General features: G+C 52.1%; 1 protein-coding gene across 18 annotated transcripts in view; it reads right to left on the reverse strand.

Annotated features, from left to right (window-relative positions):
• Window positions 1-22,459, reverse strand: part of PPP2R5C (protein phosphatase 2 regulatory subunit B'gamma) — a 120,632-nt gene that overhangs the window by 6,484 nt on the left and 91,689 nt on the right. For 7 of the 18 annotated variants that reach the window (XM_057318652.1, XM_057318656.1, XM_057318658.1 and 4 more), the window contains 7 exons: window positions 19,313-19,372; window positions 17,442-17,550; window positions 16,003-16,056; window positions 10,738-10,908; window positions 9,564-9,691; window positions 7,260-7,361; window positions 5,979-6,051 (listed from right to left, as the gene is read on the reverse strand). In XM_057318652.1, the coding sequence (XP_057174635.1) occupies window positions 5,979-6,051; window positions 7,260-7,361; window positions 9,564-9,691; window positions 10,738-10,908; window positions 16,003-16,056; window positions 17,442-17,550; window positions 19,313-19,372 (697 nt within the window). The other 11 variants (XM_048220172.2, XM_057318649.1, XM_057318651.1 and 8 more) reach the window with 5 other exon arrangements.

The following is a 22,459-nucleotide window of genomic DNA, read 5'->3' on the forward strand; positions in this document are numbered from 1 at the left end:
AGTCACCTTAAATCATAAATAGGACCATAATTTACATGGTCATTACATTTTGGACATCAGTCATTCTTTTCCTAGTGTTAATTATGACCTGCACTGGACCAAAGGATGGACCAAAAACCCCCCTAAACCTCCAAACCCCAAATACTTAATGTGTAAGAACTGGCTTGTACACCCTCAGTTTCCTATCCACCGCTGAATGGTCTATGTAACTTAAAAACGAATGTGGTCACAGATTCCTGGGCGGGCTTCCTGCTAGAAGGGGTGCCGGTGTGATATTCTCTGTCTACAAGCACTGGGTGAGCTCTCATGTCTTTAGTATGCTTGCAGCGTAAAATCAAAATGGCAATTTAAAAAATGACCTCAATTCCTGTCCCAGTTAAAAAAAATGAAGCAGGAAAATGAATGCCCCCATAGCCAGGACAGAGAAAAACAGAATTTTTGGGTTTTTTATTAAATCTGTTCACTGCTAACAATTATGGAATCCAAGTAAACGAAGTAAAAATAAGTTACTGATATTCACTAGGAGTGTACAGAGTTTCCTCACTGTAGTTTTGGTATTTTTGAGTTTGATCTTATGCTAAGGCTGGGAGATGGCTGGGCAGCTCTGTGAAAAAGGAGTCTGGATCAGTGTGCTGTCCAAGTATGGGACTCCAAGTTCCCTAGTAGCCACATCAAAAAAATGAAAAGCAATAGGTAGAATTAATTTTAATAGCATTTTAAAATTTAAGCCAATATATCCAAAATGCTATCATTTCAACATATAATCAACAGTAAAAAGTTACGAATGAGATGGTTTTGCATTCGTTTCTTCCTATCGGGCCTGGGGATTCCCGTGCTTCAGACCGTCAGCACAGCTCCCGTAGATGGCCACACTGAGCGCTTGGCAGCCCTGCGGCGCTCATGGCCACGTGCTGGGACACGCAGTCTGGGTGGTGGAGGTCCCGTGCTCTTGCTAACGCCTGATCCCGTCTGATCAGGCGGGGAGTGAAATTTGCTTGAATTCAAACCTCTGCTTAAGCGAGTTCCAAATGACACGAGCACTGGTAAACCGCCTGCATCCAGCGCACAGCGGAGTCTGGCCACTCTGACCGTCCGCGCTTCGGAATCTTAGTGCTGGGTGTCGGTGGGAATTTTCAAGCAGGCCACAGGCGCTTAAAGTTTCAGAGTCAGAAAGGCCCATGCCTGCCGCACCCCTCCACCCGCTGAAGACTGCACTAGCTTCCACGAACTGGAGAGAGGCAGGCACGCTCGGGGAAACACGGCCAGCGACAGGCTCGTCACACACAGGCAGGACATCTACCCTCTTTAAAGCCCCAATTGTTTACATTCCCAACTTAGGAATGAGAGTCTGTCTCTGGATCAGTGGAGATCTGAATAATTCATCTCCACCGCGTGGAAGCAAACCGCCCGAGCACAGGTGTTAACTTGACAAAGCCCCGGCCTTCAGGGATCCCCGGCTCCTGACCCTTCCTGCCAGCCAGTGTGGTTCTGCTGTCGGGGAGGAAGACAAGGCTCGGCCCCAGGGACGGCCGTGGATGGCTGACAGGGGATACCTCTGTGCCAGAGCACGAGTGGGATGCTGAACAGAGAGGAGAGTGGAAAGACACCACTTTCCACTCTGCAAAGTGTTTGGTTTTTTGTTCAGGTTAATATTCCTGGGGTTGGTTAGGAGCTGGGACTGTTACTGTTAACATAAATGAAGACAATATTCAAATTTTGGGCACATACTCAAGACTCAAAAATTATTTCTAGTAGTTTGCTCACTGAGATGCATGGGCAAAATCCCTCCCAGGAGCTGGACCCAAACTCAGTTCTTAGCCTGAGCTCGCACAGAAGACACTGATGTGGGTCACATCACCTCCTAAAATTCTATGCGTTTCTTAAGCAAGTCTACCACGGCGCATCCCAGCTTAGCTCTGTGCACCGTTACCTGGCGAGCCTCTTCGTTCACGGCCTTTCTCAGCATCTGCACATCTTCAAACAAAGGCCCATCTGTCTCCATTGCAACTGGAATGGTCATGGTGCTTGCTTGACTATACACTGCGTACTGCAATGCAAAGTGTGGAATCACTCTCTGGGGCGCTCAGGGTCTGGGCTGCGAGGGTCTCCTACTGGCCAGGGGCACGTCTTCCCACCTGTGCCCTCCCCAGGGCCCTCTCCTGAATGAAGCTCCCTGGGTGGCAATTAAACCAGCCTATACCTGTAGCGCCTCAGGAGCCAGAACGCTCCTACCCTTCTAGGCCCCGGCAGCACCAGGCGGGAGTGTGACGTAGGCTCCAGCACCTCCTCTAAGGCCTCCCTGTCCCTGGGGCCTGAGGGACGGCGGGGCGGCACCCTGCCTGGCAGCCTTGGCACCTGAGTCCACGTGCTCACCTGGACTGCTTCATGCTCATGGCCTCCCCTCACCTCCCAGGCCACACAAACCTGCCGACCTCACTCCTTCGCCCCTCGCTCTAACTCGCTGGAACCCTGTTATCAATCCCACCCCTTCGTCCACACCCTCGGTGTCTCGGCCCTCTGGCTGGACTCCGTGACCTGGTTCGGTCCAACAGCTCAGTTGCGTGCTGCAAGCCCATGGCTGTGGAGCCTCGGCCCAGCCGGCTTCCTCTTTTCCATGCCACTGGGCACCCAGGAGCCCCAGGGCCCTCTGCCCGCCACTCCCATCTGCCACACACTTCTACGAGAGGCCCTGGGTGCCGGCCCCTTCCAGGACACCAGACGTGATGCTGCAAGTCTGACTAGGCCAGTTTGCTCTTTAGGACACTAACACCTGCACCCTCCACATCTGTTCCCTCTCCAGCTGCATCCCAAGTACAGACCACACCCAGCCCCTCCTCCACAGCTAAGAGTCCACCTGTGCTGAGCAACTCGGTTCCCTCCTCTGCTCTCTCTGCCTCAAGGACCTTCCCCGGATTCAGAGTGGGCAGCTGAGAATTCCCCCTCCAAGGGGCTCAGCCCTCTTGCTGGGGATACTGCGACTGTGGCCATCCCACAGTGTGGCTTTCTGCATCCCTGGCAGAAGCAGGAAACAGATCTCCTGCCTGCCTTCCTCTCCAGCATCTCCTCATGTGTGTTATGATCTGACCATCTGAAAAGAATTCTCTTTGCCTCCATCTGGCTCCCCTCATGAGTCCCTAAGCTCCTCGGACCTGTGTCTTGTTCTCATCTTTGTGTCTCGGGAAAGTTCCATGATTCAGGATACCCAGCTGGTGCCCGTCTGCCAAGTGAAGTGGCTGCCTGCTTGGCACCACGCCCCCGGGGGCTCACAGAACACAGGTGACCGCACGACTCATAGGCCCGCACGACTCACAGCAGCGCGGGGCTCTCAGTCCTCGCTGGGGCTCAGGGCAAAGAGAAGGAGGAACAAGAATGCTACAAAATGGTCCCAGCGAAGTGAGTGCCACACACCAGGCACCGACAGGAGAGGATTCTTAGTAGGAATAAAAACGTCTGTCGAGGCTGGAGTCCACAGCAGGGTAAAGGAGCACACATGTCGCCCAGAGAAGCCCACCTCTCAGAGGAAAGCAGCCAGCTGGGCCCTGTGCCCCGGGCCTCTCTGCACCCCGAGTCCGTGCACCCGAGGTTCACAGAAGTGCCTGTCTTCGTTTCACACAATTCCAACCCAAGTCAGGGAGAAGTAAGCAGCAAAATGTTCCCTGGCCTCTTTGGTGGACTAGGAAAACACATTTACGTTAGAAATCCTCAAAATTTCATGACTTACATTAAATCATGTGTGATATTCAAAAACTTCAAGGGAGCTACCACAACTGTTACGACAAACAAGACGGAAAATTCTGGAGGTGCCGCTGACTCCCCAAGCCCAGCAGGATGGACGGTGCACGTCCGAGTCTGAGCAGGGGAGACTTGTAGATACAGCTCAGGGGGCAGACGGTGGATTCTGGGGGATCCACCCTGCAGAAGCAGCTACGAGCTCATTCCTCAAGAAGGCAGATCTGAGACAGAGAGCCTCGCTTGAAAGACCCCACTGTTTTCATGACGGAAACAAGAAACAGGCTGTATCATCATCCACACAATTATCTACTTTTTGGTGTCGTTGTTATAAATGGTAAGCAGTGACTAGAATTTAGAAAAGATTCTCTCTCTCTCAAGTGAAAACCAAGTCCTGAGGCCTTGCTTTTCAGCTCTGAGACATTATTAGCCCATGAAGTATTTTCCTCCGGGAGACCTGTGCATGCAGACAGGACTCACAGGGGTTGACTCACACATGGGTTCAACAGGAAGACAGTCAGTCCAGCGCCCAGAGCATCACGGTCACCACGGTGCTCGGTGAGCACAGGCACAGCCCAGGTGCGTATGCCGTCGCCCGCCTGGGACACCATAGAGGGCACCTCAGACGAGTAAAAACGTCGTGTAAGAAAACTCAGGAGAAGCTCAGAAAAAGGGAAATGAGAACAGTGTCTATTTCAGAAGGGACACCTGTCACAGCACAGCAGTGAAACCAGGCCACGCTTGTTACACAACCAACCAGCTCTTTCCCGTTTATGATGGGGAATCGTTGTGCGGGTCTTCATGACATTGTGTCTATAATTTTGGTAAAATAAATAAAGCCAGGATCTCTGACCTGTGCATATTTCACGTTTCTCAGGGTGTTGATTTTGCGTGTGTGTGGGATGGGCTCTCCGACGGCCCTTTGCACGCGGCTGTCAGGCAGGGCCCCTCCGCCTCCACCTGCCCCAGATTTCTGCTTTTCCTTAAAACAAATGTTAGTATTTTAACCTCACATCCTGTTCCTGACAGCAGATCCCCGGAGCCGTGTACCTGCACGGGGCACTCACGGGCTCACAGTCACCTTACCACGGCGTTTCTGTGAGGAGCACAGAACAGACGCTGCAAGGGCCACGCTGCTGGGTTGCTCCATGCAGGGACTGGGACCTCACTTAAGAAAGTCATTCCATTTTCCGAAGGTTCAAGTCTCCCGAATGTGGTTTTACCGAGGGGATACAATCAGTACATCACGCAGATCAAACACATAACGTGTGAACCTTGTGTTCACGTGTCACTTCTAGGAAACGTCAGACTGAAAAACTGGCATAATCGACTTGGTGAACGACTCACGCACACCTCGCACCAAAGAAAACAGCCTGCTTGTAATCCAGTTCACCTCAACGAGCCTTTTAGGATTTTAAGGGTGGCTGAGGGGTTCTCATAAAGCATTGTCCTTTCTCTTCTGGGAGGCTGAGGACAGCCTGGGGACCGCCCCTGTGGCGAAGACGCGCCCCAGTGATTCTCAGGCCCTGAACCGGAAGGAGCGCCTGCCAGGACAGCGGTCCGGTCCGTCTGGACCAGTGGACATAAACCAAAGAGCACAGAGCTCAGAGCCCCCGGGCGCCGGCCCCGGAGTGCACGCCCTGCAGGACGCCGCTTCACCTGCCCGGGGCTCCGGGAGACACGCCGCGTGCGCTCGTGTGCCAGAGCGCACCAGAGCCTTCTAGCTAGACGGGAGAAAGGGCTAGTGGCCAACATGACAGAGGTCAGGCATTTTTTAACAATTAAAGGTTCAGCCTACAGGAAGCTGGTTTTGGGAAAAAGGACACCCACTTCATACTTCATCTATTTCAAATCTAACTGCTTTTCTTCTCAAATGATTTCAATATGAAAAAGAAAGGGACGTACTGTTTGAGTGACACTGTCTGTGACATTTGTGGGGAGAAAGCAAATTGCAATCTTGGCCCCTAAATAGAGGCTGTGCCCTGGTTTTCTTTTTACCACAGTATATTGTTAAGATTTAGATCTTATTGAAAAAGTGGAGGAAAAAAAATGTCAATTCTGTGGTAAAAACTTTGTGGGGCAAAAATCAGTTACTTGTACAAAAGCTGAGGAGTACCTTTATTGCAGACATCTCCACGTACAAGGTTAGTGAGACCGCCCCCCGCCCCTCCCGCGAGGAAGCCACATTCCTAGCTCATAAAAACATTCAAGTAACACCCTAGACGTTTTCACATTACTCTTTTTAGTACCTGGGGGTTTGCTTTGGCTAGATTTTCTATTTTAACCCACGCTTCTTCTCGTTCTTTCATTTTTAGCTTCTCTCTGAAAAATAGTAAAATGTCGTTGGTATTAGAGACATGGGTCACATGCAAGGGAAGGCGAGAGGCAAAACTGACATGACCGGCAACCTACTGTCCTGTCACCGTGGGTCGTACCTCCAGCTCCACCGTGGTGAGCACAACGGACGTGACATGGAAAACGAAACGCGAAAAGCCAGACTTAGAGGAAGAGATTTAACAAATGAATGCGCTACAACATGCGCGTGCTGAAGACTGCGGGCTCCTAGGGGCACTCACACGGGCATCTCAGGTCTGCACCCTTCCTGCTTCAGCTGCTTTGGGGACCCAGATAGCCTCGAAGACCAGCTCATGCAGCTGTGAAAGTGAGACCATTCCATGCTGTACGGGAACTGAGGCTAAGGGCCGACATCCCAACAAGGAGGGCTTTAAAAAGGAACAGTCTTCAGACCTGGTTCTCGTTAGATCCCACCACCAGAGAGTCACGCGACCTTCTGTAAATCCCTTAACCTGGACCCAACTTATTTTTTTTTTTTAAATCCGGACAACGTGCTGCATGATCTTTAAGATCCTTTTCAGAAAGCTAAGATACTCGCCATGTGAAAGGCCGAAGGCACAGGTGAACCCTGTGCTCAGCTCTGAGGGAGCAGGGGTCAGGCAGCTGGAATTCCGTAAGGCTCCATGGGCACGTGACCCTGGACCCCTTCCTTGCCTTGCAGACCACACCTTGCACACAGCGCGTCTCCCTCCCGTCTATGTTCCTGTCTTTCCTTTCCACACCACCTGTGAGGTCAGGGATTTTTGTTGTATTCACTGCTGTGCTGTCAGAACCTACAACGGGGCCTGACGTATGAGTCAACACGTATGTACCGTCTAAAGTACGCACGGGACAGCTGGTTATATATATCTCTTAATTTGAATTACACTCGTTCAAAGTTTATCTCCCTTGGCCAGCTTCTAGTGATAAGCAAAGAAGAAAATCTGCCCAGAGCCCAGACATGACTCTGATGTCCTCCTCTGAGTGTGACAGCAGGACCCTGATTTTGTGAAGGACACCGGCTAGGCTCCGGAGAAGGCCCGTGTTAAATGGGCACGCTAAAGCCATGTCGAGATGAAGGTGCTCCTTCACGTAAACCTCCTGGGATAGAGTTCAAATACCCGCCTTATAAACCTGCGAAGTTCCTGCGCCTTCAGCCTCTCTCGAAAGAGTAGCTTTTGAAAGGAGCAACTTACTTCAGTTTCTCGGCTTTGAACTGCTGGGTGCAGTCGTCAAAGAGTTTCTGGTTCATCTCCATGAAGAGCTTCAGCGCGTTGTAGATCAAGCCGTGTATTGTCCTGTAAGTAGACCTTGGTATTCAGACTCCGAGCACTCCATCTTTCTCTCCGCCTCCCGACCCTCCTCAGCCACAGCCCTCTGCTCCCTGACCTTCCAGTGGCTGCAGCGGCCCCACGTCTCATGCCTCTGGGCTTCCCGGCCAAAGCCCGTACTGGACGCATCTGCGTCCACACGGCTGTGGGGCGCTCCTGACCGGCCCCGAGGCCCCTCGCTTTCTGTCCTGCTGACAGCAGCCAAAAGCCACCTTCCATGGAAATGGAATAAAAATGTTGAAACTTGAAGAAATAGAATTCAGACAAACAGCAACAGGAAGGGGACAAGAACGGAAACATTTTACTTCCTATAAACGTCAGTTTCCTTTCCATCTTAATTAAGGGCAAAGTTGTTAATAATGCCAAAGCAGAGCTTTGCAAGGCAGAAAATAAAATTACTGTGGAATGGCTTAATGAGACCCAGCTTCCCGGCTCTGACATCCAGGAGAGGGAGGAGGCGCAGCTGCCCCACGGCCCAGTGGAACCTGGGGAGGACACCGGTCCCGCTCGCCATCAGATGACAGCCACACGGGACCCCCAGCAAGACGGGCAGCACTGCGCCGCCGGCCCGGTCAGCCCACGGCCTCGGGCACAGCCGCAGACACTCGATCTCGCCCCATAACTGCTCTCACTGCTGCTAGGACTACTACTGTTTTTGCTGTCGCAAATTCACAGCGACTTCTTAACTCACTGCACAATAAAACCCAACTCGTATTTGGAAACACTTAAAGTAACACTTCAACACTTCTCTTTGCAAGGGGCAGGGGTCTGCGGCCAGTCAGCAGCCACCGCTGACTCTCGCACTGTACGACTGTACGAAATGACACATGGGGACGGCAGCTGAGCTCCGAGGCCTTTGTTACCACCTGCTGAGCGTAATAAACAATGAATGTGGCAAAGAAAAGGCTGTTGAAAGTCGATATACTGACGAGGTCCGCTGAGCCGTGCCAGGAGCGCCCCAGCGACCCCACAGCCGCGTGCTGACGGTGAGCGCTTGCCAGGTGCCTGTCAGGGGCCAGGGACTTTCTGTACGTTCACGTTAATTTTCTTGAATCAGCACAAAACACCGAGGTGGGTGCCAACGTTTTCTCTATTTCTGAGATGACGACACTGGCTGAGCACGATGGGGCGAGAAGGTGAGGTGTGACAGCGGGAGGGTGTGCCGGGGACTCTGCCAGCCACTCAGCTGCTAGCCTGCTCGCGAGTGTGGCCCGGCTGCCGCTGCCCCGAGGCTTACTTTCTTCACCCGTAAACAAGGGGGCAGGACGGGTATCGAGGCTCTGCTCCTCCTGCTTGCAATGCTGATTTCATGATGACAACGTGGAAAGAAATGAAAGGAGGAGGGAGAGCAAAACGTCGGTCCCCGTGTTCACGTGAAGACCGTGAACACCAGTGGGTGTTCCACAGTGACGGGGGTCTGCGCCGACTGTCCCCTTGTAAGGTGTCAGAAGACCACAGCTTCGCGTCTTCATCCTTGTGAGGGGCAGCACGGAGGACACGGCTAGGTCCTGTGCTGTCACCTGCTCGTCCCTTGCCCTCCGGGCAGCGAGCACAGGAGAGAGGCTCCTGTTCTATCGGAGGGGCTCACAGGGCGCGTGCTCGAGGGTGCGGGGCCCTTGAGAACGGGCTGGCCACCATGCTCCCACAGGGACTGAGCTCCACGGGCTTTGCAGCGACCTTCAGCTCCTCTGGAAGGGAGCTAAGACGAGGCCCGGAAGATGCCGCTGCCGACGCGGCCAGGCACAGCGGGCGCCAAGCGACGTGCCTCCATGTTGGCTTGAAACGGGGGTGAGGAGGCAAACAAAAGGCCACAGGTACAACGCACACTTCTACCTACTTGTGAGCCCACGAAGAAATTAACGTCTCCTGTTTAAACTGATATTTCGGACTCGGATTTCAATCCTAATTGAAGTTTCGGCAAGATACAAGAAATTTTAAATGCCCCAACGGGGCAGCCAGCTCTTCCTCTCTTTTTTTAAAAATTTAAAAAAGATTTTTAAAAATCTATTTGACAGAGAGCGAGCACAAGCAGGGGGAGTGGGAGAGGGAGAAGCAGACTCCCCGCTGAGCTGGGAGCCCGACGCGGGGCTCCATCCCAGGACCCCGGGATCATGAGCGGAGCTGAGGGCAGACCCTTTGCTGACTGAGCCCCCGGCGCCCCTTTCTTACTTGTTCCAGTGGGTCTTGGAGTTGCGGTACAAGGAAGGAAACATGATGGGCAGGATCTTTGCTGCATTGTCGCTGATCAGGCTCATGATGTACTCGTTGTTCCAGTAATACAGCGCTCGCTCTGCCACCTGGAAGACGGGGGCACAAGGGTTGTGACCGGGCCGACATTCGTTCAGCAGGACCCTCCCCACTGCATCAGCCAGTCATCCCCACAGATTCAACACACTCGGAACCGTCAGCCTGAAGAGCCCTTGACGAAAAGGCAGATGGTTTCTTGCCTATCAGGAATACCCGCGCTCACTTCTCCGCTCGTTCAAGAAAAATGTATGCTGGACCCTGGGCTCCGTGCAGAGGACACAGGCCAAATGCGCTCCTTCCACCTGCCTTCTGCCCACCCGCATCCATGGCGGGTCCAGGAGGTGCCGAGGTGTCAGAGTGGACAAGGTGAGGGAGAACTGCTGCCCTCCCGGAGCTTACGTTCTAGGGGGGGGACAAATGATGGGGGAATTAATTCCCCAGGAGTGAGAGGCCATGTGGCAGACAGCAGCACGGAAGGGGGGCAGGAGGAGGGCCGCAGGGGCAGGAGAGGGCTGACACATGGCCCTTCCTCGGCCGGGCCGCCTGGCTCGGGGTGAGCTCACGATACAGGCCAGCACGTCCAAGGAAGGCGGACGGGCTGAACAAAGGTCCTGGGAACGACCTCTGAATGAGGCCAGAACGCTGAATGAGGAGCCCAGGAGAGGAAGGCGGCATGTGACTGAGGCCCCCCTCAAGCAGGATTTGGGGGGGACAGAAGTCGGAATGTGCCCTTGTCAGAAACAGGTGCTTGAGGACGGGGAGTTTCAGGGCTGAAGTTTGTCTGCAAGTGTCTGTCACTGAGTTCCGGAAAGCGAGGTTTTACGCATTTGGGGCACATGAACAAAGAGACAAAGCCGGTTCTACAGAGGAGCCATTTCTGATTATTCTTAGTGAGAAACAGGTGCTCAGTGATGCGGCCGAGATGCCCAAGTGTGTTTTATAGAATTCAAGTTTCAGCATCTTATTTTGAAGTGCGACTAAAACTGGCCATTTCCCTTCAAACTACACGACAAACACAGTACTACAGCAATGCCCTCAAGCCAGGCATCTCCGACGGGGACCCTGAGCGAGGCCGTTCTCTCCCAGCCCTCCGTACCTGGAAGTGTGGGCTGGACACACACTTGGCCAGCTGCCGGAAGAGCGGCTCCATGATCTTCACAAATTCCGATGGTTCGATCACGTCTAAGATCTCTTCTAATTCATTTAAGAACATGACTTCTTTCGGACTGTGAGTCTTTGGCCAGTATTTGAGAAGCGCCATCACCACCTGCCAGAGAATCAGCGATAGCGTGACGACCGGCGTCCGTGGCTCATGGACGTGTCCCCCGAGCAAAGCAACAGAATCAGGTGGCGCGTCCTTCCTTGTAGAAGGAACAGCCACACAGTAAATCGGTACGTGGGCTTTTTAGAATCAGAGAAACAGATCTAATTTTATACACTTAAGAATCACCACTTTAATGTATGGGACCCACGCCCTCTGATTAACCTCCACTGCAGTCAGTCATTCAGAAAAAAAAAAAGATAAAAAATAAGCACTTAGGAGGGTTTAGAGAGAAAAAAGACAATGGAGAACCACGCGGCATATGAACGCACATCTTCGTTTCCGCACAGAAGCGGCCAGCTCTAGGACTGCTGGCCACACATGTGCACAACCCATTTCTATCTCATACTGACTGTTCATGTAAATTTCTGCACAAACATGCATATTGTGTGTGTACACATGGTGTTTCTGACTGTGCTGAATTGTGCTAAAATACATCAGAAGAGGGAGACATGAAATAAGCTGATGTTGTTAGCTCACGCCACACAGGGCTGTGGAGGGACTGGGGGTCGGGCCCCACTGCCCTCTGTGTGCGTGACCTATGACCCCGGGCTGGTCACCACCTCTGGGGGCTGCGAGGACCTTGCATCTGAGGAGCGCTGGCCCGTGGGGAGCACGGCAGTGCGGGCTCAGCCAGGACCCCGCCAGAGAGCATCTGTGTGGCCCGCCCCCACGAGGCATGTGCAGCCGGGCCGGCGGCGGCTTCCTCGTTCGCAGGGGCTGGACGTTACCTTCCTTGCCCAAGTCAGACAGGTAGAAAGAGTTTCTGTGGGGCAACCTTTCTTTATTTCACCCCTATAGCTTCCAAATTTCCTACCACAACCATACCAGTAAAGATCGTCCAGCCAGAGTATCAGATTCGACTCGGTGAGGACAAATAACATTTCTAGAGCTTAGCTATCTTCATCCTAAAAGAGTACAAGGGCCCAAAACATCTGCATGCAAGCCCATGTGCACGCTTGCACACGCAGGACTGCAGCCCATCACGGCCATTCTGGGAACCACTGTCCCAGCCCCTAGCTATGTCAGGACCGCCACGAACATCATGGCAAGTGCCAGCTCTCTGGGGCTGGCGGGTGGTCTCCACTGGCCCGTCCTCCGTAGCTCTGCAGACAGCACCCGACTTCTCGGCAGGGCAGCAGGGACATCCTGACTGTGGCTAAAACCACGGTGGGCCTTTGAACAACAACCATTTTGAACAACTCTGCTTAACGCTTTTGGCCTTTGGGCTCCGGGACCATCTTTCATGATGTGACACGACACTTTATAAAACTCCAACATTTATAAAAAAAGACAGTGCTCCTAGTTTTGGAGTCTGATGTAAAAATTTACAACACAATTATCTCTAAAAGGATTTCCTTAAAAAATCTAGCATGTAATGATTTTTGTCCTACTTTTCGCTCAAAATCATTGAACAGACATTTAGCGAGCACCTACTGTTCCCCAGCGTGGGGACCACTGTCAAGAACACAGCAGATGCCAATCACTTCACAAACCCACTCTTCCTTGTCATTTGTCAAATGGCACTTTACTAGGAAAAATACGTTAATATGTGAGATACAAAACAACTGGTTTAGCCACTCAATGTCGCTGGAAAAGGTTTTATTTCTGGAATCGGGGCCCCATGCTGGACCTACTTTTCACACTGTTTGGCGCGACCGTTGGTCAATACCACGGTTTCTGAGTGCAGCATATATAAGTTGACCATCCTCATGTGGAGTTTTAATTTTTTTAATTTATTTTTATTTTTTATTAGTTTTTATCATTATGTTCAATTATCCAGCATATAATACACCATTAGTTTTTGATGTCGTGTTCAAAGATTCATTAGTTGCATATCACACCCAGTGCTCATTTTGCCAAAGAGGGGACTGCCCGGTAAAGGTGATGTGGGCAGAAGTGGGCATCTGCTGCTGGGCGCAGGTCACGCTCCGAGCTCTCCTTTGGAGACTCGATGGGATGCTGCTCTCGGGACAGGGCTGGGGAGGCGAGCCCAGGTGTGCGTGCTGGCGGCTCCGGCCCGGTGTCTGGGGAGCCCCTCCCCGTCACTCCAGGGAAAAAGAGGGCTCCCACCGGGCCCTGTAGGAAAAGTCAATTACCCTAAAGAAACAGGTGGGCGACAACAGAACATGATTTTACTCCCATCGGTAATCTGATGAGCCCTTCGTCTTCGTACGACAACGGCGTATGTGTTCAATGTGCCCGGAAAGTTTCTGAGCACTGTACACGGGTTAAAGAGAAAAACGGTAATTGCAGACCTTAAATGGGAGTGACACAGGTCTTTTAAACAGATTGTACTTTAACTATTCCTGACCTCGGCCACACTGGCTTCAGGAGAGCCTTGGGTCTAGGACCCTGAGACCCCCGTGGGTGCCGTGTCCTTCCTAGTGCTGCTGAGTGGACGCACACCTTCATCCTACTGTCGACAAGCTTTCAACGCTGAAGTGAGACAGATCGGCCTGTGTACTTTCATAAGATGGGAATTTCAAAGAAAGGCGCTCACCCACGTGAGGGTCTGCACGTTGCTGACGTCTGCTTTCTGTGGTCAGAGAGCACTAGCGTGCTGTCTGTGCTGCGGGAGGTGAGGGAACGAAGCGAATCTGTGTGGCAATCTGGGGACTGGGTGTGCGGGGCCTGAAGCTCCTCTGTGCCCGTGCCAACTCAGAGCTTCCGACCTAAGACGGAAGGACCCAGCAGAAGCCAGCAGCCGCCTCTCTCCTTCCGTCAGACAACTGCAGCCAAGAGCTCCCGCGCCCGCAAACCAAGGTCAGCTTTCACGTTAGTCTCAGGTGAAGGCGAGAACAGAGGTGTGCTGGGGCGGGACTAGGACCTGGGCTGTGGTGGACCTGGCCGGGCACTGGGGCACTAGCCGGGGGCCTGGGTGAATGGCGGTGAATGGGGCACAAAGTTTGGTGGATTCTTTAGCCCCTGGACAGTGTGAGAAATACACACACAGAAAAATCATAAAAGAAAATTGCATGCTTTTTCTCTCCTTCCATGTTTTCCTTTCACTTCTTATTTTTGAGGTGGAAAAGGCAGGGTGTGTGTCAGAATTTGTTCCCCTACTACGTAGGTAACTGTTCCCATGCACGAGTGGGGAGCCGCCCTTCAACAGAGGGAGGAGTTGGGGACGTGGCTCCACAGGGGAAGAGATTTGATCACGGAGGCCACCTCAGGGGTCCTTCCCTAGAGAGACACGTCTTCAGTTTGGTCAAGGGGGATAAAAAGAACCCTACCCTGACCGGGAGTAAACACTCCGGGTTTGATACTGAAGTCTGGCGAGTTTGGTACCCTTCCTTGGGGGCTTCCAGAACCTCAGACAGAGCTGAGGCAGAGGCATGCAGGGACCCCGGGGACGTGGTTGAGGGCTTTTCCTGAGTTGGTGGGTGACTCCGGGTGTCCACGCACGGAGCTCAGAAGCTCTGAAGAAAGCAGAGATCAGGAGCCAGTGCAGCTCAGAAACAGAGCACCAGGGATTTCTCACGTACTTCCACCGTCACACTCACGACCTCACGGGACCACCATGGAGGAGGCCATGGGGACAGAGAAGACACCGGAATGACGACATCTGCCTTTCCTACTCCAACGGTAACTTTGAAAAGAATACTTAAACGCTGCGACTGGCACTCAGACGTCCTACTTTGTTATTCAACAGTAAAAGACAACCCAGTTGATAAAACATGGGCAGTGGATCTAGAGACGTTTGTCCACACACAGGTGGCCAACAGGTGTATGGGAGATGCCCAACTTCTTCAGCCGTGAGGGAAATGCAAATCAAAAAGCCACCGAGAGACACCACCGCACATTCACTAGCTGGCAGGGTAAAGAAAGGGACAATGCCGAGCGTTGGCGACGATGCAGAGAGAGCGGAGCCCCGTGCAGCCGCTGTGGAGGACCGAGGGCAGTTCCTCACAAAGCTGAACACGGGGTCACCGGCTGAGCCAGCATTTCCACCTTGAGCTGCACACCCAAAGGGACCGAGAGCGGGGACTCGGCACAGACACCTGCACACCCACATTCACAGCGAGCCCAGCGTCCACCGACAGAGGAGCGGATGAACAAAACACAAGGGAGTCTCTCCAGCCACGGCCGGGGACGGAGTTCTGACACGGGCACGGTGTGTCGGAACCCTGACGACATCCTGCACGAATCCACCCACGTGAGGTGCCCGGACGAGGCCAACTCGCAGAGACAGAAAGCAGGTGAGGGGTCACCGGAGGAGGGGGGGCAGAGGGGAAGTGGGAGTCGGTGTTTGGGGGGTGCAGGGCTTTTGTCTGGGGTGGTAACAAAGTTCTGGGAACAGTGGTGACAGCTGCAGAGCACTGGGATGTAATTAATGCCACTCGCTTGTACATTGAAAATGGCAAGTTTTATGCTGTGTGTACTTTACCACAATTAAAAAAATTAACGTAATATACCAAAAAGCCACTGAATTGTACATTTTAAATGGGTGAATTGTATGGTATGTGAATCATATCTCAATAAAGCTATTTAAAAAGTGTATTCAAGTGCTTAAACCGGCCCCTGACATGCTCAACTTGGTTAACCTGGGCTACGACAGCCCTTCATTTTTAATCAAGATAATAGGCCAAGAAATCTGGAAATCTACACGCTCAACGGCAGCCACCTGGCGCTTGCATTGCAGTGATCATGGCATAGCTGCCCTCGAACCCGGAAGGAACGTCGCAGCTCAGAGAGCCTCTCCAGCTCAAGCACTTCGAGAACTCACTCCGACCTCTAGGACCGAAGCCAGCGGCGCGCAAGTCAGAGGCCTCGGCCACTCCAGCGCCTCACATTCAGAGGAGACGGCAATCTGAGCACATAAAATCATCACCGCAATAAAGGAACTTGTAATTAAAGTCACCACACTCTGAAAACACACAACACGTAAAGGAAATCGGCCTGTTTGTTAGTGTGACTTCAGGTGAAAAAGTGGTCCGAGCAGCTGCCTGGCCAGCCGACATTTGGGGACGCACGCCCCCTCACAGGCGCGCCGGCGCCCGACCCCAGGCCCCAGCCCCGGCCCGAGAACGTACTTACGGGTTCAGTGAGGGTGCTGTCCTTTTCTAAAAACTGCACCACACAGTAAGCCAGCTGGAAAGTACAGCAGAGGACGTATCAGCGTTTCGCTTCAACCAGCAACACTGCCCCCCACCCGCTTGGTGTGGCCCCCCCGGTGAGCAGGGGCTCCCTTGTACGGGCCCGCTGCAGCTCTGGGGGGGGGGGGGACTCTCAGGGACATGGTACGGCAGAAAGCCAAAAAATAAAAAATTAAAAAAAAAATCAGGAAACAGTCTTTCGGACTAACATAGACAAGTCAGCCTCGGTTTGACCGGGATTTTCCTCACGCTCTTTTTGGAGACTGTAATTAACAAGTAATCTAACAGCCGGAAAAAAAAAATTAAAATCTGGTTCCACCTTAAACCACTGAACTATTAATCTCTTCTGTAGAACAATTAACAGGATAACAATCTGGTGGAGGTAAAGCGACTATCACCAGTTAACAGCAGGAGGAGGAAAAAAAACCCAAAACAAACCTCGAAGTAAAATACTTTCCAGGAAGCCAACGTGCTTAGAATCATGTAAAGGATACACTTCCTGTGATTGAGCCCGTGCCGTCACTCCCGACGGGAGGGCCTGCAGGATGGGGTGTCCGCTGGCTGCCGGACCTGTCCCTGACATTCAGCACGTGTCTATGCAGGGCTCACTTGTGCAAGAGCAAAGGAGAGACCATGTCTCCTGGGTAAGTGCAGCCACCTAACCAGGGAGTAGTAACCACTTACTGACCAAGTGTTCAGGGTAACTGTCATTAGATTTCCCCAACCTGCAGAAAGCCCACAGCTTACTTAAAAAAAACAAAACAAAACAAAAAAAAGTAAAAAAAAAATGTTTTCATGGGCTATGTCATGGGCTGCAGACATAGAGGTTTTTTCTTGAAGGAGCCAGATTTAATTAATTAATTAATTAATTTTTTATTTATTTGACAGACAGAGACAGCCAGCGAGAGAGGGACCTCAAGCAGGGGGAGTGGGAGAGGAAGAAGCAGGCTCCCAGTGGACAAGCCTGATGTGGGGCTCGATCCCAGAACGCCAGGATCACACCTTGAGCCGAAGGCGGACGCTTAACGACTGCGCACCCAGGCGCCCCGAAGGAGCCAGATTTTAAAGCCCACGACAGAAAACTTCCTCTGACAAGTTCCCTGGACACCTGTCATCGAGTGAGTCACCCCTTTCTCTGCGCTTAGAAGGAATTCTGAAATTCTCCATTCCTGAGATGCTCCTGATTTTCTTAAAAGGGAATCTCTGGACCCCGTATCCACTCAATCATCACCAGAACCGACACTGGCAATGCGACATAACAAAGAGCACACTCCCAGGTAAGAGGCTGGGATTGTGTGTCTCAGCCTCAGCAATGCTCACGCGGGGACCCTGTGCTTACCGAGTGTCCCGACCTACGCATTGCTGCTGGACCTCCCTTACCTGTGGATGGTAGACGCTCAGAGATTTCACTTTGTGCAAAGGTAGCAACACCTTCAGTAAGAAAATCTTGTGCTCTTCTTTTAGTGGTAAGGCAAATCCATTAATTATACTGTGAAAACAGAATTAATTCAAAGTTTGAATATTTACAATTTCCAGATCAAAAAAAATCTTGCCGTTTTCCTTTTTTCATTTTGGTTGTAAAAAACTGATAAGCAAAATGTATATTGCACAAAAGTGGATACTGGCAGAAATTAAAAACTGAATACTTTCTAAGAAGCATAACCATTTTTATCTTTGTTACGTATAATTCTAAAATTCTGGGTTTGCAGGGCATTACCCAGAACAGCACGAATCCCTGGGGGCAAAGCCTCCTTCTTTAGACAGGCCGCCGAGGCCGGGCAGCTCAGGTGGGACCCCCGCTCCGGGCCCGCCCACCCCTGGCACCTTCCCTTGGCCTTCACCCATTCTTAGGAATTCGTACTTCCCTGGAGAAATTTGGGTTTGGTATTCTAATGCTGGTGGGACAGAGTCCGAGTGTGCAGAATGGGAGTTGGCTGAGAATCAGCCAGGAAGCTGCTCCCTTCTACAAAGAAAGGGGGTCTTACTCCTGCCCCCAAACTGAAGCTTTGTCTCTAACGTCAAGTAGTTTACCCACTGGTTTCCAGTTGGGTGAGGGGGCTTCCTTAGTCACTGTCTGGTTTTATTATTAGGGAACCACAGACACGTTAGAGCTACGCAGCAGTTACAGTGATTTCCGGACTGTTCCGCACCATCCAGGGGTCTTGAGCACGTGTGCGCCACAGGCAGGAACTGTCTGAAGTGGGCATTAGGGAGGGATGACCTGCTCATTTGTGTCGGGGAGACCCTCCAGGTCCAACACCTCTTCCGGAAGGATATAATTACCAATCCCAGCAGTGGGGAGCACTGAGTCCTCCGTGTGCCGCTTCACGTGGCACGCCCTCCTCGCAACACGGAGGAGCTGAGTGGATGTCCCCCCACCTTACTAAGAAAACAGCGGCCAAGACTAGTTAAGGAAGGTCACACAACTAGTAAGGGCCCCTCGACTGCTCACCACACTCGACTGAGCGAGAGAAACTGGCCGACTGTGCTGAAACAGGTCAAAGCAGACCTCTCTGCGAGGACGAACGGTTTTTCAGATTATATCTAAAATGGCAAGACGGTTTCTCAGCACTACTGGAGCACAGATGGACCAGATGCCAGCAGCGTTCCCAGAGAGAGGCTTCTTGTGTTCCCAAAGCTTTGGGGATGGACAGAGCTTCCCTCCCTGCAGGGTCCCTCGGAACCTTTAGCTGCTAATGCAGCTGAATCCCAAGGAAGGTGCTGGGGGACAGCACTTCCAACCTTCTTTGGCTGGGGACCCCGAGGAACTCTGGGAAACAGTGCGTTGGAGGCCTGATATGAAATCTACAGGACATTGATATAAAAAAATGATAGCAAGCAAGAACTTCACTTGCCTTAAGATGGCAAAATTTTTGAAATGTTAATTACTTTTAAGGACACATATGAAAAATTTATAAAATCGAAGCAATCTGAAATACTGGCATTTACTCAATAGCCCAGTGTACAGTAAATGATCCCTTCTTCTAGGTGTCACGCATAAACCTTCTTAAGGTAACAGTCCTCGACGAGGTGCATGAAACGCGTCTGTGTGCGGCGCCAGGCACGCAGGAGGGTTTCTCATCGGTGGCGTGTGACTGACCCCAGACCTCACCAACCCCTTCCATCAAGAGGGATCTTAGTTCCTTTGGAAATGGTTTCAATTGCCTCACTCTGGGGAGGGCTGCTGGAGTCCGTGAACTGGATCATTCTGGAATCAATTCCACTTGCTGCCAGGAACCGAGACGACTCACCTCCCCAGGATTTCCAGTAATTCTGCTATGCCGTTGTGATGCTCTGTTTCATAAATAAACCTAGAAGAAGCAACACGCTATTTAGAACTGACACTGAAGTAACGGCTGGAAGGACTAAAATCCTCTGAATAAGGAAACAATGTGTTGGGGCAGCGTGCAAAGACCCGGGGGGCAGAGCGCGGGGCCTGCTCAAATGTCCCCCCAACATTCTGGACGTTTTCAAACACAGAGGAAGGCTGTACGGTCTACGCTGTGAGCGTCCGTACTCCAACCGCCCAGAGGTGACAACGAGCGATTTGCCACCTGCCTTATCACATGTGGTTCCCGCGACCCATCCCTCAGGCCTCACTTTTGCTCCACGCCAACCTAACCTGACGCCTTACTCAGTGCTAAAGCCTCCGACAGTTGGCCGGCTCTGTGCCAGGGCAGAAGTCCTTTCCTGCCCACGCGGGCCGTCTTGCCTGCTTCCTCACAGACGCCCTGCATGGCCCCCATGTAGATTCAAGCACCACCTCCCGGAACCCCAATACGAGCAGCCGATTTATGTCCTCCGAGAAGCCTCTTGTGCTGTGCCGACTGGTGGGCTCCCCGGGGCCCCTGCAGCATCCGGCCACACCCGAGGTCGGCCTGAGGACAGGGCGAGGACGTTTTGTCTCTGCGTCTCCAGTGCTGGGGCGGGGCCTGGCATTGGTACCACGCTCGGAACACCTGTGTTGACAGGCTGGGGGCGATGAGAGAGAACAGGGACACCAAGCAGGGCAACACCGCCCCACCCCCTGCGGATTTCCTCAGAAGCCAGGAGCCCACTCCTGCCCAAACCTCACTCGCCTGGAGTCCGCCTCAACCACGGCACGGGCACCTGCCTGATGCGAGTGGGGTCTGAAAAAGGTTTCTGCCCCTCTGTCAACAACGAACAGTTTAGAGACAGCTCTAAGCCAAAAGTAAGAGTTTGTAATGATTAAAAAAAATCGGCTCTGAAATTTCGTTGTCCTTGTTTGTAACAAATGGACACAGGACCTCAAGGTAAAGAACAGGTCAAATACCCACAGGACGTGAGATATTCCCCAAGGGTGGGCCTTAAGATCGCTACATCTAGGCAGGGCTAGAGCGAAGGTCTGTGAAATGGAGCAGGGAGCGGGCCGTGGGCGGGAGGTGGGCAAGGCAGACACGCAGGGGACCCCCAGCATCTCACACACAGGTCGGCTGCAGCCACTGAGCAGAGAACCACAGTGCCACAGATATGAGTGTGGCCACAGATGAAGGGGAGGTAGGGAGTTACCCAGACGGCACGGGGTATCTGAGTGGTGAAAAATGGGCAGTACGGTCATACTGCCGGGGACACAGCCCTCGACTCCCCGCCACTCTCTGCCACCCCACCTGCCCGGAGACTGCGAGCCAGCACCCAGGAGTCCCATCCTCCATGGTGCGTCTGCACTCAGAATTTACAAAATTCAACCTGAGGGCTCCCTCGTGCATTGCTTGTTTTCTCAGTTTCAAGGCGCAAAAGTTAGAGCTTTGTATGAAGTCAGCATGCCACCTGAGTCACCACTCCCTCCTCGACGACCCGGAAAGCGGGGAAGGCAGGAGGGCTGCAGCAGGCGCCAGCAGATCTGGGGACTCGGCGGGGTCTAAACGCTCCGGCTGTCACATTTGAGCAAGGATGGCCTTCAGCTGTAAGCCATTTTGTTCTCCTAAATCAGCATCACTATATTCTTCTGGATAAATTCTTCATTTCTTTTTTTCATCAGGGCTAGTGTTTTTTTTTTTTTTTTTTTTTAATTTCAATTCAAGTTAGTAGCATTGGTTTCAGGGGCAGAATCCAGTGATTCATCAGTTGCACAGAACAGCCAGAGCTCATTACTTCACATGCCCTCCTTGATGCCCATCACCCAGTTACTCCATCCCTCCGCCCCACACCCCTCCTGCAACCCTCAGTTTGTTTCTTGTGATTGAGAGGCTCTTATGGTTTGTCTCCCTCTCTGATTTCATCTTATTTTATTTTCCCTTCCCCTCTGTTCACCTGTTCTGTTCCTTAAATTCCACATGAGTGAAATCATATGGTATTGGTCTTTCTCTGACTTATTTCGCTCAGCATAATACCCTCTAGTTCCATCCACGTCATTGCAAACAGTAAGATTTCATTCTTTTTGATGGCTGAGTAATATTCCATTGTATGTACCCACATCTTCTTTATCCATTCATCTGTCGATGGACATCTGGGCTCTTCTCATAGTTGGCTATTGTAGATAATGCTGCTATAAACATTGGGGTGCCTGTGCCCCCTTTGAATTGGCATGATAAGTTCTTTGTTTCTAATTATTTTGTCCTGATCTGAAGTAGATACAGAAAGAGAAAATAGGTATAGTTCTCCTTCTTGCTTTTCCCGAGAGAGGCAAGAGAGGAAGGTGCGGGACGGGAAGAAAGCCATAAAGACGCATGTGGAGTAAGCTAGTGTTTCTCACTCCTCCAGCAAAAAAGGAATCAGGACGCTAAACACTGAGCCAGAACCTGCTTATTGGAGACAGTCTCCAAAACGGACACCACCAGGACCTCTCCTCCCTGCAGGACGTGCCTTGAGCCTCACATGAAGAGGTGGATCTGTCGTCCTGCCAGTTGCTTTTATCAGCACAGAAGGTAGAAGGGAGTGTGCTCCAGTTACGGGCCGAGCCTCACCGAGGACGGGTGGCTCCTGCTTCTTCCCTCCCGGAAGCCGGCTGAGGTCCTGCCCTGAGCCAGCCCCTGCAGACCACGGCAAGTCCAGTTCCGGTCACAGATCTGCGAGAAGCAATCAACTGTTGTTGATTCCAGCCGCTCAGCTGCGGGGTGTGTGTGACGTGGACAGAACCGGAGCCCTGGGCCGCCCTGCCCGCCTTTGGGTTCCAGCGCACCGTGGCCAGGCCGTCAGCGGTGCAGACTTTGTGTCACTCACACCTCGAACACGCTCAGTAGAAGGAGAAGCTACATGAACAGGGACATCGCGTTAACATTTTCAATGAGATGAACCAAACAGGTTGCAGAGATCTTTTCTTACAAGACGGGGTCGTGCCACGAACGCTGATGAGCCGGGTACCTCTCTCACGGGCTTTCTCCTTACTTCCTTTCCGCAGGAGATCAGTGGTGTGGAAGGTGGAGACCAAACCAACTACA

Source organism: Ursus arctos, unplaced genomic scaffold, assembly GCF_023065955.2.
Source record: "Ursus arctos isolate Adak ecotype North America unplaced genomic scaffold, UrsArc2.0 scaffold_25, whole genome shotgun sequence".
Taxonomy (NCBI): Eukaryota; Metazoa; Chordata; class Mammalia; order Carnivora; family Ursidae; genus Ursus; species Ursus arctos.